The sequence below is a fragment of the Aquarana catesbeiana genome, linkage group LG01, assembly GCF_042186555.1.
Source record: "Aquarana catesbeiana isolate 2022-GZ linkage group LG01, ASM4218655v1, whole genome shotgun sequence".
Lineage (NCBI taxonomy): Eukaryota > Metazoa > Chordata > Amphibia > Anura > Ranidae > Aquarana > Aquarana catesbeiana.
The window spans coordinates 577,478,933-577,492,694 of NC_133324.1; the positions used below are offsets into that span (position 1 = coordinate 577,478,933).

General features: G+C 42.1%; 1 protein-coding gene across 3 annotated transcripts in view; it reads right to left on the reverse strand.

Moving 5' to 3' along the window:
- The window catches only part of EPHA5 (EPH receptor A5), a 539,960-nt gene that overhangs the window by 60,347 nt on the left and 465,851 nt on the right, over positions 1-13,762 (reverse strand). For all 3 annotated transcript variants that reach the window (XM_073597764.1, XM_073597756.1, XM_073597752.1), the window contains exon 7: positions 8,853-9,012. In XM_073597764.1, the coding sequence (XP_073453865.1) occupies positions 8,853-9,012 (160 nt within the window). The remainder of the gene's footprint in view (positions 1-8,852; positions 9,013-13,762) is intronic.

The window sequence follows — 13,762 nt, forward strand, 5'->3', positions numbered from 1 at the left end:
CTGACTCTTCAGCTCCTGCACAGAACGGGGACACGATCGCCAGCAATGCTAACCTGACACGCAAAGATGACCCATCAGGACCCTCACACACTGGGGAACCAGACCGGGACCACCCGCAAACGCAAAGAATACCGTCACCTGAGAAAGCTGACTGATTTCTTCACTGTGCCTCCCGGAGGCCTTATCCAAGATGGCGCCCGCGATCGCTCACCGTGAGGGGATCGGGTTTACACTGACCTGCCTGATGCAGATGCATCCAACATCCTACCACAGGAAGACACCTCAGGTCCCTCTGAATCATCTGGACCATCCTCCGTTTCAAATAGTCCAGCAAAATCGCGGATGCGACTGGATACAGCCGCCCAGGCTCCAGAGGTAAGGCCTGCATTTGAGCATCTCCCAATACAGGCTCCTGTGCCATCACCTATAGCGGTCTTCCCCACTTCCAACCAGCCTGTTATTGACACTATGCTAAAAGAAATGCTGATCTCCCTACATAGTTCACTGCACAATGACATCTACTCCATGTTCTCAGCATTTAGATCTGAGATGATAGATATGGGGCACAAAGTAGGCCGCATTGAGCAACAAGTGGGCACCATGACAGAAACAGTTAATGACCTAGTGGATGCACACGATTGTACTAGAGAAGAACAACAGTGGGTGCGAGCCAAAATGGCGGACCTCGAGGACCGATCGAGACGCACCAACGTGAAAATACGCGGTATACCCAAATCTATCCTACCAGCTGATCTAAATTCATATGCTAGAAAGCTGATCTCATCGCTCCTGCCAGACCTCCCGCCTGTGGAGACAATCATTGACCGCATTCACCACCTACCGAAGCCTCCTCTTCTCCCAGTAGAAGTACCCCGTGACACTCTTATGAAGATCCACTTCTTTCATACCAAAGATATGCTCTTAGCCACAGCAAGATGTCTCGACCAACTACTGCCTCCATACTCAAAGTTGCAACTTTTTGCTGACTTCTCCCAATACACCCGCCAACAGTGGCGCCAACTTCAGACCATCACCAAACCTCTAAACAACCACAGGATCCCATACCAATGGGGATTCCCGACCAAATTTCTAGTCACCAAGAATGGGGTGAAGCACAGCATCCACGCAGTGGAAGAGGGCATTCAACTGCTCAAAAAATCCTTCCAGAATCTGATGCCTCTGTCCAGAAGAGACATTCAGAAGATTCTCAATCCCACATCAAGGGACCCCGTTTCGGCTCTAACAAGTAAACGATGAGGTTAGTGACATCATTGTGCTAAGTTCCCATCTGCACCCCGATTCAGTGCCTGCTCATTGCAGATAGCCCACAAACTATTACCCTCAAACGTACATATGGTAATGATAAGGACCCCTGATTCCTCCCTTATCATTTCTGCTGTTGTTTTACACTAACTGTTACCTCCCTATCTATTTCCCCTCTAACTTTACCCTGGAGAGCGCAAGACCACTGAAACAAATCCTTCTCTGAAGACCACTGTCACAACAAGTCCGAGGATACAGCAACATTCCAAGTTTCCCTACTGCATCTAACTGACCACTCATGATTGTAAGTACTACCTTTTCTTGATCTACTTTACAACACCGCCCAAGTTGCCTAAATTTATGTAATTGAACGTAAAAGGCTTAAACCACCCAGCTAAAAGGGTATCTCTGTGGAAAACTGCACAAACCTCCCTCTGTGACGTCCTTTGCGTGCAAGAGACGCACTTCAAAATCTCTGCAGAGCCCTTTTGCACCAACAAGAACTTCCCAAACATTTTTAAAGCCTCAGGGCCAGACAAAAAGAATGAAGATCCACTTCTTTCATACCAAAGATATGCTCTTAGCCACAGCAAGATGTCTTGACCAACTACTGCCTCCATACTCAAAGTTGCAACTTTTTGCTGACTTCTCCCAATACACCCGCCAACAGCGGCGCCAATTTCAGACCATCACCAAACCTCTAAACAACCACAGGATCCCATACCAATGGGGATTCCCGACCAAATTTCTAGTCACCAAGAATGGGGTGAAGCACAGCATCCACACAGTGGAAGAGGGCATTCAACTGCTCAAGAAATCCTTCCAGAATCTGATGCCTCTGTCCAGAAGAGACATTCAGAAGATTCTCAATCCCACATCAAGGGACCCCGTTCCGGCTCTAACAAGTAAACGATGAGGTTAGTGACATCATTGTGCTAAGTTCCCATCTGCACCCCAATTCAGTGCCTGCTCATTGCAGATAGCCCACGAACTATTACCCTCAAACGTACACAGTAGTTCACTGGTTATACTACTGACCCCTGATTCCTCCCTTATTATTTCTGCTGTTGTTTTACACTAACTGTTACCTCCCTATCTATTTCCCCTCTAACTTTACCCTGGAGAGCGCAAGACCACCGAAACAAATCCTTCTCTGAAGACCACTGTCACAACAAGTCCGAGGATACAGCAACATTCCAAATTTCCCTACTGCATCTAACTGACCACTCATGATTGTAAGTACTACCTTTTCTTGATCTACTTTACAACACCGCCCAAGTTGCCTAAATTTATGTAATTGAACGTAAAAGGCTTAAACCACCCAGCTAAAAGGGTATCTCTGTGGAAAACTGCACAAACCTCCCTCTGCGACGTCCTTTGCGTGCAAGAGACGCACTTCAAAATCTCTGCAGAGCCCTTTTGCACCAACAAGAACTTCCCAAACATTTTTAAAGCCTCAGGGCCAGACAAAAAGAATGGAGTCCTAATAGCCATTAAAAATACAACCTCTTTAACACTCCACAATAGCATGGTGGATACAAATGGCAGATATCTAGCTCTAGATTGCTCCTTAAACCGTGTCAGATATACCATTGTGACAATTTACGCCCCTAACAAGAAACAAATCAGCTTCCTATCCAAACTCATGAAGAAAATCAACCTTTTCCGTCAGGGCCACCTTATTATCTGTGGGGACTTTAATGTAGTACCGGACAACTCCATAGACACTTCATCCCGAACCAGCAGGACCACATCACCTAGGGGCTCCTTTATACGGTCACACGACCTATATGATGTGTGGAGATGCCACCACACCACAGAAAGAGATTACTCTTACTTCTCCCCTTGCCACAACTCATACACCCGGATTGACTATTTTTTGGTAGACAAGTGGACCCTGTCCAATGTATCCTCATCAGAGATCTTCACCATAACGTGGTCCGACCATGCCCCAGTTACCATGACTTTGAATGAGTCAACATCTACTTCCACTGCGTGGATATGGAGAGCCAATGCTGCCATCATTAACTCCCCAACTTACTCAGAGTACATCAAAGACCGATTGGAGGAATACTTTGCCATTAATGCAGGATCTGTTAGCAATAACTCGGTCCTCTGGAATGCCCACAAAGCATTCATTAGGGGGATCTTTGTTCAACTAGGAGCGGAGGAGGAGATCACAGTGTCTAGATTCCCTTACATCCGAGATCAAAATCCTAGAAAGCCAGAACCAATCCAATCTAGACCCCACTACCAAAAATGAATGAAATCTCCTCAGGCAAGAATTAAGAACCCATCTACTAGAATCCTAAGAAAAAGCCCATACTCACTTTAAAGCCAAACACTACTCCACTGGTAACAAGGCAGGGAAATCCATGGCCACTAGAATTAAATGTCATTACTCCAAAACTAAAATCACCCACCTTTACCCCCCTGTCTCAAAACAAAAACTAATTGATCCCTTAGCAACTGCAGATGCCTTTAGCGACTACTATAATACCCTTTACAATTTAAAAGATGATTCCTCTGTTGCACAACCTTCTTCTCAAGATATAGCATCGTTCCTTCACTAAATTAATCTTCCCAAGCTATCTGAGGATCACCTACAGATGTTAAATGCGCCATTCACCTCCCTAGAAATTACACGAACAATCTCAGCCCTCCCCTCCAACAAATCCCCAGGCCCTGACGGACTCACTAGCGAATACTATAAAAAGTTTGGTACAATTTTATCACCCTTTCTATCTAAAGTTTACAAAGACGCTGCCTTGTCCTCCTCTCTCCCTACAGAAATGCTATCTACCTTGATCATTACGCTACCGAAGCCAGGGAAGGAACCCACGAGCGCACAAAACGTCCGACCCATCTCTCTGCTCAATCTTGACACTAAAATATATGCCAAACTCATAGCTAATCGATTGATAGACCTAATGCCCTTACTCATTCACAGAGACCAGTCAGGTTTCACAAAAGGCAGACAAACATTTGATGCAACCCGCAGAATTATCAACATCATTCACAGTGTTGGATCAACTCGAACGCCATTCTCTGCTTCTTTCCCTGAATGCAGAGAAGGCATTTGATAGAGTCCATTGGGAGTATATGAGAGCGACCCTCATTAAATTTGGATTCCAGGGACCTATGCTGTCAGACATAATGGCACTATATTCTTCCCCCTCGGCACAGGTATATACTTCAGAAATGTTATCCAAACCATTCTCTATCACTAATGGCACCTGCCAAGGCTGTCCTTTATCGACACTCATTTTCAATCTGGTGATGGAACCTCTAGCAGAGCATGTTAGAACCAATCGTGAAATAGCAGGCTTCAAAATCGGCACCATAGAGCATAAAATCAATCTGTTTGCAGATAATGTGATCATGATGATCACAAATCCCATTACTTCCCTGGCTTCAATACAACTACTACTACAAAGATTTAGCAATGTCTGTTACTACAAAGTGAATGAACATAAATCATACATCCTAGATATAAGCCTTGACGCAATCACCAGCAACCTTCTTAGGAACATATATCCCTATCCTTGGGCAGACACTGGGATACCGTACCTAGGTATTACACTCTCCAAGTCCACAAAAGGTCTATTTGCCCACAACTACACTCACATTAAACAAATGCTGATCCAAGAAAGGACAAACATCTCTAAACATGAATTTTCATGGGCTGGCCCATGGACTGGGAAACTAATATACAAAACCATTTTCAGACCAGCAATGGCAAAAAGCAATCAAATCTATCTATAAATACACATCCTGCACCTCCTTATGGGATCTCACTCTAAAAATATTGATGAGATGGTATATGACACCAATTAAAATGGCCAAAATCTACGCACATACCTCACATGACTGTTGGAGTGAATGTAACTTACCTGGTACCCTTATACACATATTTTGGGCTTGCCCACACATACGTCGTCTCTGGACTGAAGTAGAGATAATGTTGCGAGACGTTCTGCAGATCCACATCTCACTAACCCCTCACCTTGCTATCCTCAACTTGACCACTGATGACTTACCCCCAAATCTATGACTTGTGACCACACACATTCTCTTGGCAACTAAACTCCTGTTCGCCAGAAATGGAAGACAAAAGATGTCCCCAGTCTCACAGACATAGTTACATTAGTACATTCTCACTGCACTTATGAGTCTATCCTTTCTCATGGGAAACATACACACACCAACCTCATGAGACTCTGGAATCCATGGAACCTCTGGTACACAAAAAGATACAACCTTTGAATACACCATATTGATCTACAACCTCCTATTGCTGCTCTCTACCCCCCCTTTTTCTTCCCCCTTCCTCCTTCACTCCAATCCCTCCTACCCTCCTCACCCTTGCCCCCTCCTTCCCCCCTTTTCCTTTTTTATCTCATATGCTTTTATTACCATTGTTATATCCTTTGTTCATATTACCTTTGCTTGGTTTATCACTGCTTATCCTACCCCGAACTGGAATTTGTACACCCTGTTAGGTTTGTACCTTTCATAGCACCGGATAAGCGATATGTCATCTATATACTGTTTATTGCATTTCATTTATATACTTATATAAATGTACATTTGAGAAAAATCCAATAAAAAATATTTTAAAAAATAAATAAATATACAAAAATAAAACATTTCTCCTTTATGAATATTATATATTCAATGTGATCTCAGTGTGGTAATAGAAACCTACTATACAACTTAATTCTGTATTCACCTCTAAAAAAAATAAAATGTAGTTATAATTTATGAACACAGCAAGTCTGCAGTAAACATGCAAGCAACCACAGATCACCTTTAATTAATCCAAGTAAATCTGTTAAAAAGCAAATATCCAAATATGAAGGCTGCCACTGCTAACCTTTTTTTAAGAAAATAAATAAATATAATTAATAAACTTTAAATAAAATGTATTCAACAATAAAAATATCAAAAATAACATTTCTCTTGCTGTAATAATGATCTAAACTCTAAAGAGTCCAGAGTTACTAATTAAAAAACAAAAAAACATATGCACACTTTAAGTCAATGTATCAAAAAATGTTAAGTCCGAGACAGATAAACAACTCACAGATACAGTGGAAAGATTTGGCTGCTCAATGACCAGGCCATTTTTTGCGATACAGCACTGCGCCGCTTTAACTGACAATTGCACGGCCATTGTACCCAAACATTTTTTTTCCCACAAATAGAGCTTTTTTGGTGGTATGTGATCATCTCTGTGGTTTTTATTTTTTGCGATATGAACAAAAATAGAGCGACAAAAAAACGAAAGATCCGACATAAACAAATGCTTTATTTTCGTTTTCGTTGCTACAACAGTTCGATATAGATAGGAAATTCGACATGATGATGACAATAACAATCTGAGTCCATCAAACCTGTGGTCGAATGTGCCTAACCTTAGCTCTATTAGACCAAGATTATTCTACATAGAGAGAAAAGATTCGACATAGAGAGAAAAGATTCGACGTAGAGGAGAAAAGATTTGACGTAGGGGAGAAAAGATTCGACGTAGGGGAGAAAAGATTCGACGTAGGGGAGAAAAGATAAATAAAAATAATGATGATGATGAATGTTATTGGCTGATTGTAACCAAAGAGGAGGAGCAGTAAAATAGCTAGAACTAAGTACACACGTACTTTGGCTTATGGTGTCTGTTGAAAGTTCTAAGAAGATTCGACGGAGCAGGTAAACTATACGGTGTCGTACAGTTTAGCTGCTCCGTCGAATCTTCTTTGAACATTCGACAGACACCATAAGCCTTCAATGACAGATTCGACCTTCATTTGGATTTTCGGATGAATGCAATTTTTAATGAAAAACGAAATTTAAAAAAACGAATTTTGGGAGTAACTAAATAAATTTATTTTTCGGACAAAAACGAAATTCCGAAACGAAATATTTCAGTGTGCACATGTCTACTCCCTACATAAATTTTCTATAGGATTAAGGTCTGGAGACTGGCTAGGCCGCTCCTTGACCCTAATGTGCTTCTTTTTGAGCCATTCTTTTGTTGCCTTGGCAGTATGTTTTGGGTCATTGTCATGCTTGAAGACCCATCCATGACCCATCTTCAGTGTTCTAGCTGAGGGAAGAAGGTTCTCATCCAAGCTTGACTGTAGGGATGGTGTTCTTAGGGTGAATGTCAGCATTTTTCTTCCTCCAAACACGGCGAGTCGAGTTACTGCCAAAGAGCTAAATTTTGGTCTCATCTGAACACAGCATTTTCTCCCAATCCTTCTCTGAATAATTAAGATGTTCATTGGCAAATGTCAGATTGGCTTGTACATGTGTCTTCTTGAAGAGGGTTACCTTGAGGGCACTGCAGGATTTTAATCCATGGCAGTGTATTGTGTTATCAATGGTTTGTTTGGCGACTGTGGTTCCAACTGCCTTGAGATCATTCACAAGCTTCTCCCGTGTAGTTCTAGGTTGATCCCTCACTTTTCTCATGATCATCCTTACCCCATGATGCAAAATCCTGCATGGACCTCCAGACCGAGGATGATTAATGGTTATTTTGTATTTCTTCCATTTGCAAATAATCGCTCCAACAGTTGTCTCCTTCTCGCCAGCCTGACGTCCTTTGATAGCTCTTTAGTCTTGCCCATAATGGCTAGGTTTGAATGGAAGAAAAAGATTCTGTGGACAGGTATCTTTTATACACATAACGAGTTGTCGTTAGGAGCACCTTCTTAAATTGACAGGACTAATCTGTGTACCACATGAGCACACACTGTAGCCAGTCAGTGGGAGCCAGAATTATTGTTGGTTGGTATCAAATACTTATTTTACTCATTGAACTGCATCTCAATTTATAACATTTGTGTCATGTGTTTTTTGTTCTGCATTTTTGGTTGGTATTCTGTCTCTATCATTTAAAATACACCTATGATAAAAATTATAGACCCCCAAATTCTTTTAAGTGGGCAAATGTACAAAATCTGCAGGAGATCTAATCATTATTTTCCCCACTGTAAGACTCCCTTTAATCTCTAGATCCTGGTAATGGCCTCAGTCTGATCCCAACCCTCAGTCTAGTGTCAGGGTGGACCTGTTCAACCTTACTGAACTTTGGCCAATGATCAAAATAGGTGTTTCCTCTCCAGGTATAAAGAGACACCATAAAGCCCCTTTAAAATGATACTATTTTCAATATTATAAATAGCAGCTGTTATGTGTTTATGTTCCATATCATTGCTTGCCCTTTTCCAAGCTACCGATATGAAAATTTCAAATAATTTTCAAATAATGCTGTATGATTTGATTACGCTTAAAAAAAACCACAACCTGTAAAATATACACTTCATTTTTCTGATCTTCTAGTTTTTAGTACAGGTTGAAATTGACCCTCTCTTTGGGCTTAATCAAATGAGAAAGCAAGGACCAAAGCGTGAAGTGTGTATCCTGCTGAGTGACATGAATAGGGCCTCTTCATTTAATGCATCAGACCTGGGAGAGGAAATCTAGAGCAGTGTAAGAATGACAGTTCCCTGTTATGGTATTGATCTGCTGACTCTTTCCGCTAACTATTACATGGACATGAGCTGACAGTAATTAAAATGACTTACACACTGGGCTGGTTTCAAACTCAAATCTGCGACTGTAGGCGCCATACCCTGCGGCCGTGCGTGCTCGGATCTGGAATATATAGGATGACGCAGGCTTTAGTCCCTCTGCCGTGATTTCTGTCTCCTTAGACTTGATAATTGTGTAGCTGGTTTCTTCATCCTTAAATTGTACAGAAAGATGAAGTAAGTGGAGCAAGCATAGGGTAAATATGCAAAACAGGATGATTAACCTAAAGAGGTTTACAAGCAGGGCACAGATGTGAAGGACACCTGTCCTTTAAAATATTTACTGTATCTGTCAGAAAACCTGGAACAGAATCTGCCTTTTTTTACCCCAACTGCATATTAGTTCTTACCAAATTAGCTATTTTTTCAGATGTATTTGGAGAAAAGTTTCTGCCTACTCATAGCACATGTAGTTGGAAGCTCCACAGTAAGTATTATGAAGATAATTTCCCTTTAAAGCTGAACACTAGGCATATATAAGTACACAAATAATGCATCTCCAAATTCATTAATACATCCAAAAATTGGTTTTAAATACAAGTAGTGTAAGTTCCATACATTTGACCTAGTATTATCCTCTTTTACTCTGTACAGCAGAGCTCAGACTGGGAGAGTGAGAAGCAGGACAAGGAGCCACTTCACTTGTGCCACATTGCAAGGAGATGGGAGGTGAGAGCAGAGTGATAGTGAGACAAGCTCATTAGTCTGCTTCTTCACCTTTACTGTCAAATGGCAGGCTGGTGGAAGGAGAAGACCTGCAAGTAATACTGAACTGCAGAAGACAAAAACTGACAAACAAGACTGTAGGATGTGGCAGAGCTGTATACATTTCAGAACTGGATGGAAGAAATACAAATCTTTTGGCAGATAAAATTATTCACTTATACGCGCTGTGGGGTTAACATACGAAAACTGGAGAGTGCAAAATCTGGTGCAGTTCTACATAGTAACCAATCAGCTTCTAGGTTTTTCTTTTGTCAAAGCTTAACCACTTCCCACCCGGCCTATAGTAGATTGACGGCCGGGCGGTGGTTCAGTTATCCTGACTGGGCGTCATATGACGTCCAACAGGATAACAGCCACCGTGCGCCCGCGGGGCGCGCATTGCGGCGATTGGTGGAGCGGTGTGTCAGTCTGACACACCGCTCCACCGATCTTGGTAAAGAGCCTCCGGCGGAGGCTCTTTACCACGTGATCAGCCGTGTCCAATCACGGCTGATCACGATGTCAGTAGGAAAAGCTGTTGATCGGCTTTTCCTCACTCGCGTCTGACAGACGCGCGCAGAGGAGAGCCGATCGGCGGCTATCCTGACAGGGGGGTCTGCGCTGAATGTTTATCAGCGCAGCCCCCCCCTCGGATCCCACACTATACCACCAGGGAAACCGCCAGGACCACCATCAAAGGGGGCAACATGTGGATGGCCAGGTATGTACCCCATGGCCATCCACATGTGCAAATTATGCCCAATGTGTGCCAATTAGTGCCCACAAATGGGCACTGACTGGCACCATTATATATCAGTGATGCTCAGCAATGCCACCCATCAGTGTCATCAGTGCCACCCATCAGTGCCCATCTGTGCCACCCATCAGTGCCATCCATAAGTACCCATCAGTGCCATCCATAAGTACCCATCAATGCCACCTATGAGAGCTCATCAGTGCCGCCTATGAGTGCCCATCAGTGTCACCTATGAGTGCCCATCAGTGCTGCATACCAGTGCCACCTATCAGTGCCCATCAGTGCCACCTATCAGTGCCCATCAGTGCCGCCTATCAGTGCCTATCATCAGTGCACATCAGTGCCACCTCATCAGTGCCACCTCATTGGTGCCACCTCATCAGTGGCCGTCAGTGCAGGCATATCAGTGCCCATCATTGAAGAAGAAAACGTACTTATTTACAAAAAACTTTTACAGAAAACAAAGAAAAACTTGTTTTTTTTCAAAATTTTCTTTGTTGCGCAAAAAATAAAAACCACAGAGGTGATCAAATACCACCAAAAGAAAGCTATATTTGTGGGAACAAAATGATAAAAAATTTGTTTGGGTACAGTGTTGCATTACCGCGCAATTGTCATTCACATTGCGACAGCGCTGAAAGCTGAAAATTGGCCTGGGCAGGAAGGTGTCTAAGTGCCTGGTATTGAAGTGGTTAATTGAACAAACTGAAGTTAGAAGCTGATTGGCTACCATGCACAGCTGCACCAGATTTTGCACTCTCTAGATTTACTAAATCAACCCCTGTCGGTCGTCTGCACATTAAGCAGTTTGCCTGGAGCTTTAAATTAGCAGCTATTAAAATACAGTAATTAAATTACAACTCCAGCCAGAATAGATTTTAATATGGTGTGGAAGGGTTATCAGCGCTGTCTTCTTTTTTTAAGGAGAAGTACAGCCAAAGCAGAGCTCGTTGAGCTGTACTTTTCCTGTGGATCACAGGAGTACAGTTCGTTCTGCACCCCTGTGACCCGTTTTCAGCTCACAGTGGGCTGAAGCCCGTTGTAGGCTGACGTCACAGAGGTGGTCCAGGCTGGGGAAGGATCACAACCATATGGTTGGGATTCACCCAGAATCTAGAACTGGCACCTGGCTCAGCCTCTTAGGGAGCAGTTGAGAGCCTGAGCCAGCTGCTCCCACCCCTGCTACAGCTCCCGTGAGCATGGGGGAGGGGAGGGGCAGAGCAGAGTGCTGTGACTACCAGTCACCAGCTCTCTGCTCATGGAGCTCTGAGAACCGGGTGATCAGCGGTGTTTGATCACTCGGTTCTCAGCCAGTGGGGGACAGATGCAGCATCGGACAAATGCTGCATCCACCTAGGTAAGTATGATTTTTTTTTTTTAAATACCCAAACCCAAATGTTTTTTGTTGCTGTCTCTGTGTTAGTCATTGGGAATTATCATCACTTTTTGTCCCTTTGACTATTTAATAGAAAGAGAGGGGGGTCCCTTTAGAGGGATCACATTCCACAAAAAAAAAAAATGGAAAACATTTTATCTCTTCTCTACTTCATCTAAAACAAAAAGAAAAAGTTTTTTTTAGGAGTCCAAAAACTCTGGTTTTAAGAGTAACAAGCCAACATTTATTTCTTTTTAATATGCTGTTATGCCCACTGGCAGTTCTCTCATACTTAACATACTGGGAAATGACGCATTAGTACCTACTGCCCTCCAAAGCATCATATTGTGATGTAATGAGGTTGATTTACTAAAGGAGTTGAAAATGTTCACACTTTAAATTGTCATGTGTCATGTGCAGATTTAAAAAGTAAACAGGAATCTGCATTTAACACGATAAGATAATAGCATTAAATATTCACACGTTATTGTTTGAAGATTATCAACTCCTTTAGCAAATCAGACTTTAATTCTTTAGGCTAGGTTTCCACTAGTGCGTCCCCAAAGTCGCGCGATTTTGCCGCGATTTTTTACCGCGATTTTACCGCGACTTTTTACCGCGATTTGAAGCAATGCCTGTATCTATGGACCTCAAGTCGCATCAAAGTGGGACCAAAGTAGTGCAGGGACTACTTTGAAGTCGCTGCGACTTGAAGTCGCACAGATATGAACGGTACTCATTGGAAATCATGGGAAACAATTTGTCATGCGACTTTTCAGTCCCAAGTCGCATGAAAAGTCGCACTAGTGGAAACAGAGCCTTAATCAGAATTTTTTTTAAACTGGAGCAGCCAGAATCTTGCGCAGCTGCGCATGGCAACCAATCAGGTTTTATCTTTCATTTTCAAAGCTTAACTGAACAAGCTAAAGTTAGAAGCTGATTGGTTGCCATGCACAGTCTGCTCCAGTTTTAATAAATTTCCATCCATGTGTCTGTGTCTGATCTGCTACAGTATTTGCAGGATCCTAGTGAAATTTGTTTTCTTTTTTTTTGTTCCTCTATGATGGAGAAACTGGCATTCACACCACTGTCTAGCGAGCATAGACTTTAAGATACCATAAACTTTATGTATTTAAACACAAAAATGTTATTCTTAAAATGTCAACAGTTTTTTTTTTTTGCCTGTCAGGGTTAGAAATAAGCCCTAACTTTAGTTTTGACCCTGTTAATGTCAAACATCAATTTACTGTATGTGCAAGGACATTTAAGAAGAAACATGAGAATATCTTCTGCTCTTCTGCTCAGGACTGGATGTTTGAAGCAAACAAAGGTGTTTTTTTTTTATGTACATCTCTACAGTTCACAGATATTTTACTTATATATGTATATATTTTTTTAACTCTTACATACGTTGCTTGTTTTTTCCAAAACAAGCACAAAGCACTCCCACTACAAGGAATAAATTGATTTGTAATAAATACCATGCTTGTAGGCTTAAACTTCACATGAGATTTTAATTGGTAGATTGTAAAAGAGATTAATCTCCAGAGAAAGATAACTGGTTTTGTACCAAATGGATACTTAAGTGACCTCACACACAAGAGACATTTTAATTGCTTGGTAGTGCAATCAATTTCTGAGCAACTGAGCAATACCACAATTTATCTACAAGTTGTTACTTGTCTCATAACATTTCCCTGTGGCAAGCAGTTGAGTGCAGATATTTGAGAATTTTTTAGGTAACCTCAAACAACATTCTGGTTTGTCTGTGCGGGTTCTTGTTTATCCAGGTCATAATATAGCTTGTAGTAGTTAGTTACGTTCAACAAGACTTTTTCTGTTTAAGGATCTTGGCCGTCCTGTCTTTTGCCAAAACACTTCTTTCCAACTTGAGCCCACTAGAGGGGAAGGTTCTTACAACACTTAGTAAGGATCTGAATATAACCATCCTGCCAGCAGACAAAGGGGGATACACTGTGGTCATGAATATTTAATGCCAACTGGGGCTACTTAAATTTAGCCCAGCAGCTAGCAGCTGACAAAATAAGTGCAGCAAGGAAGTTTTTT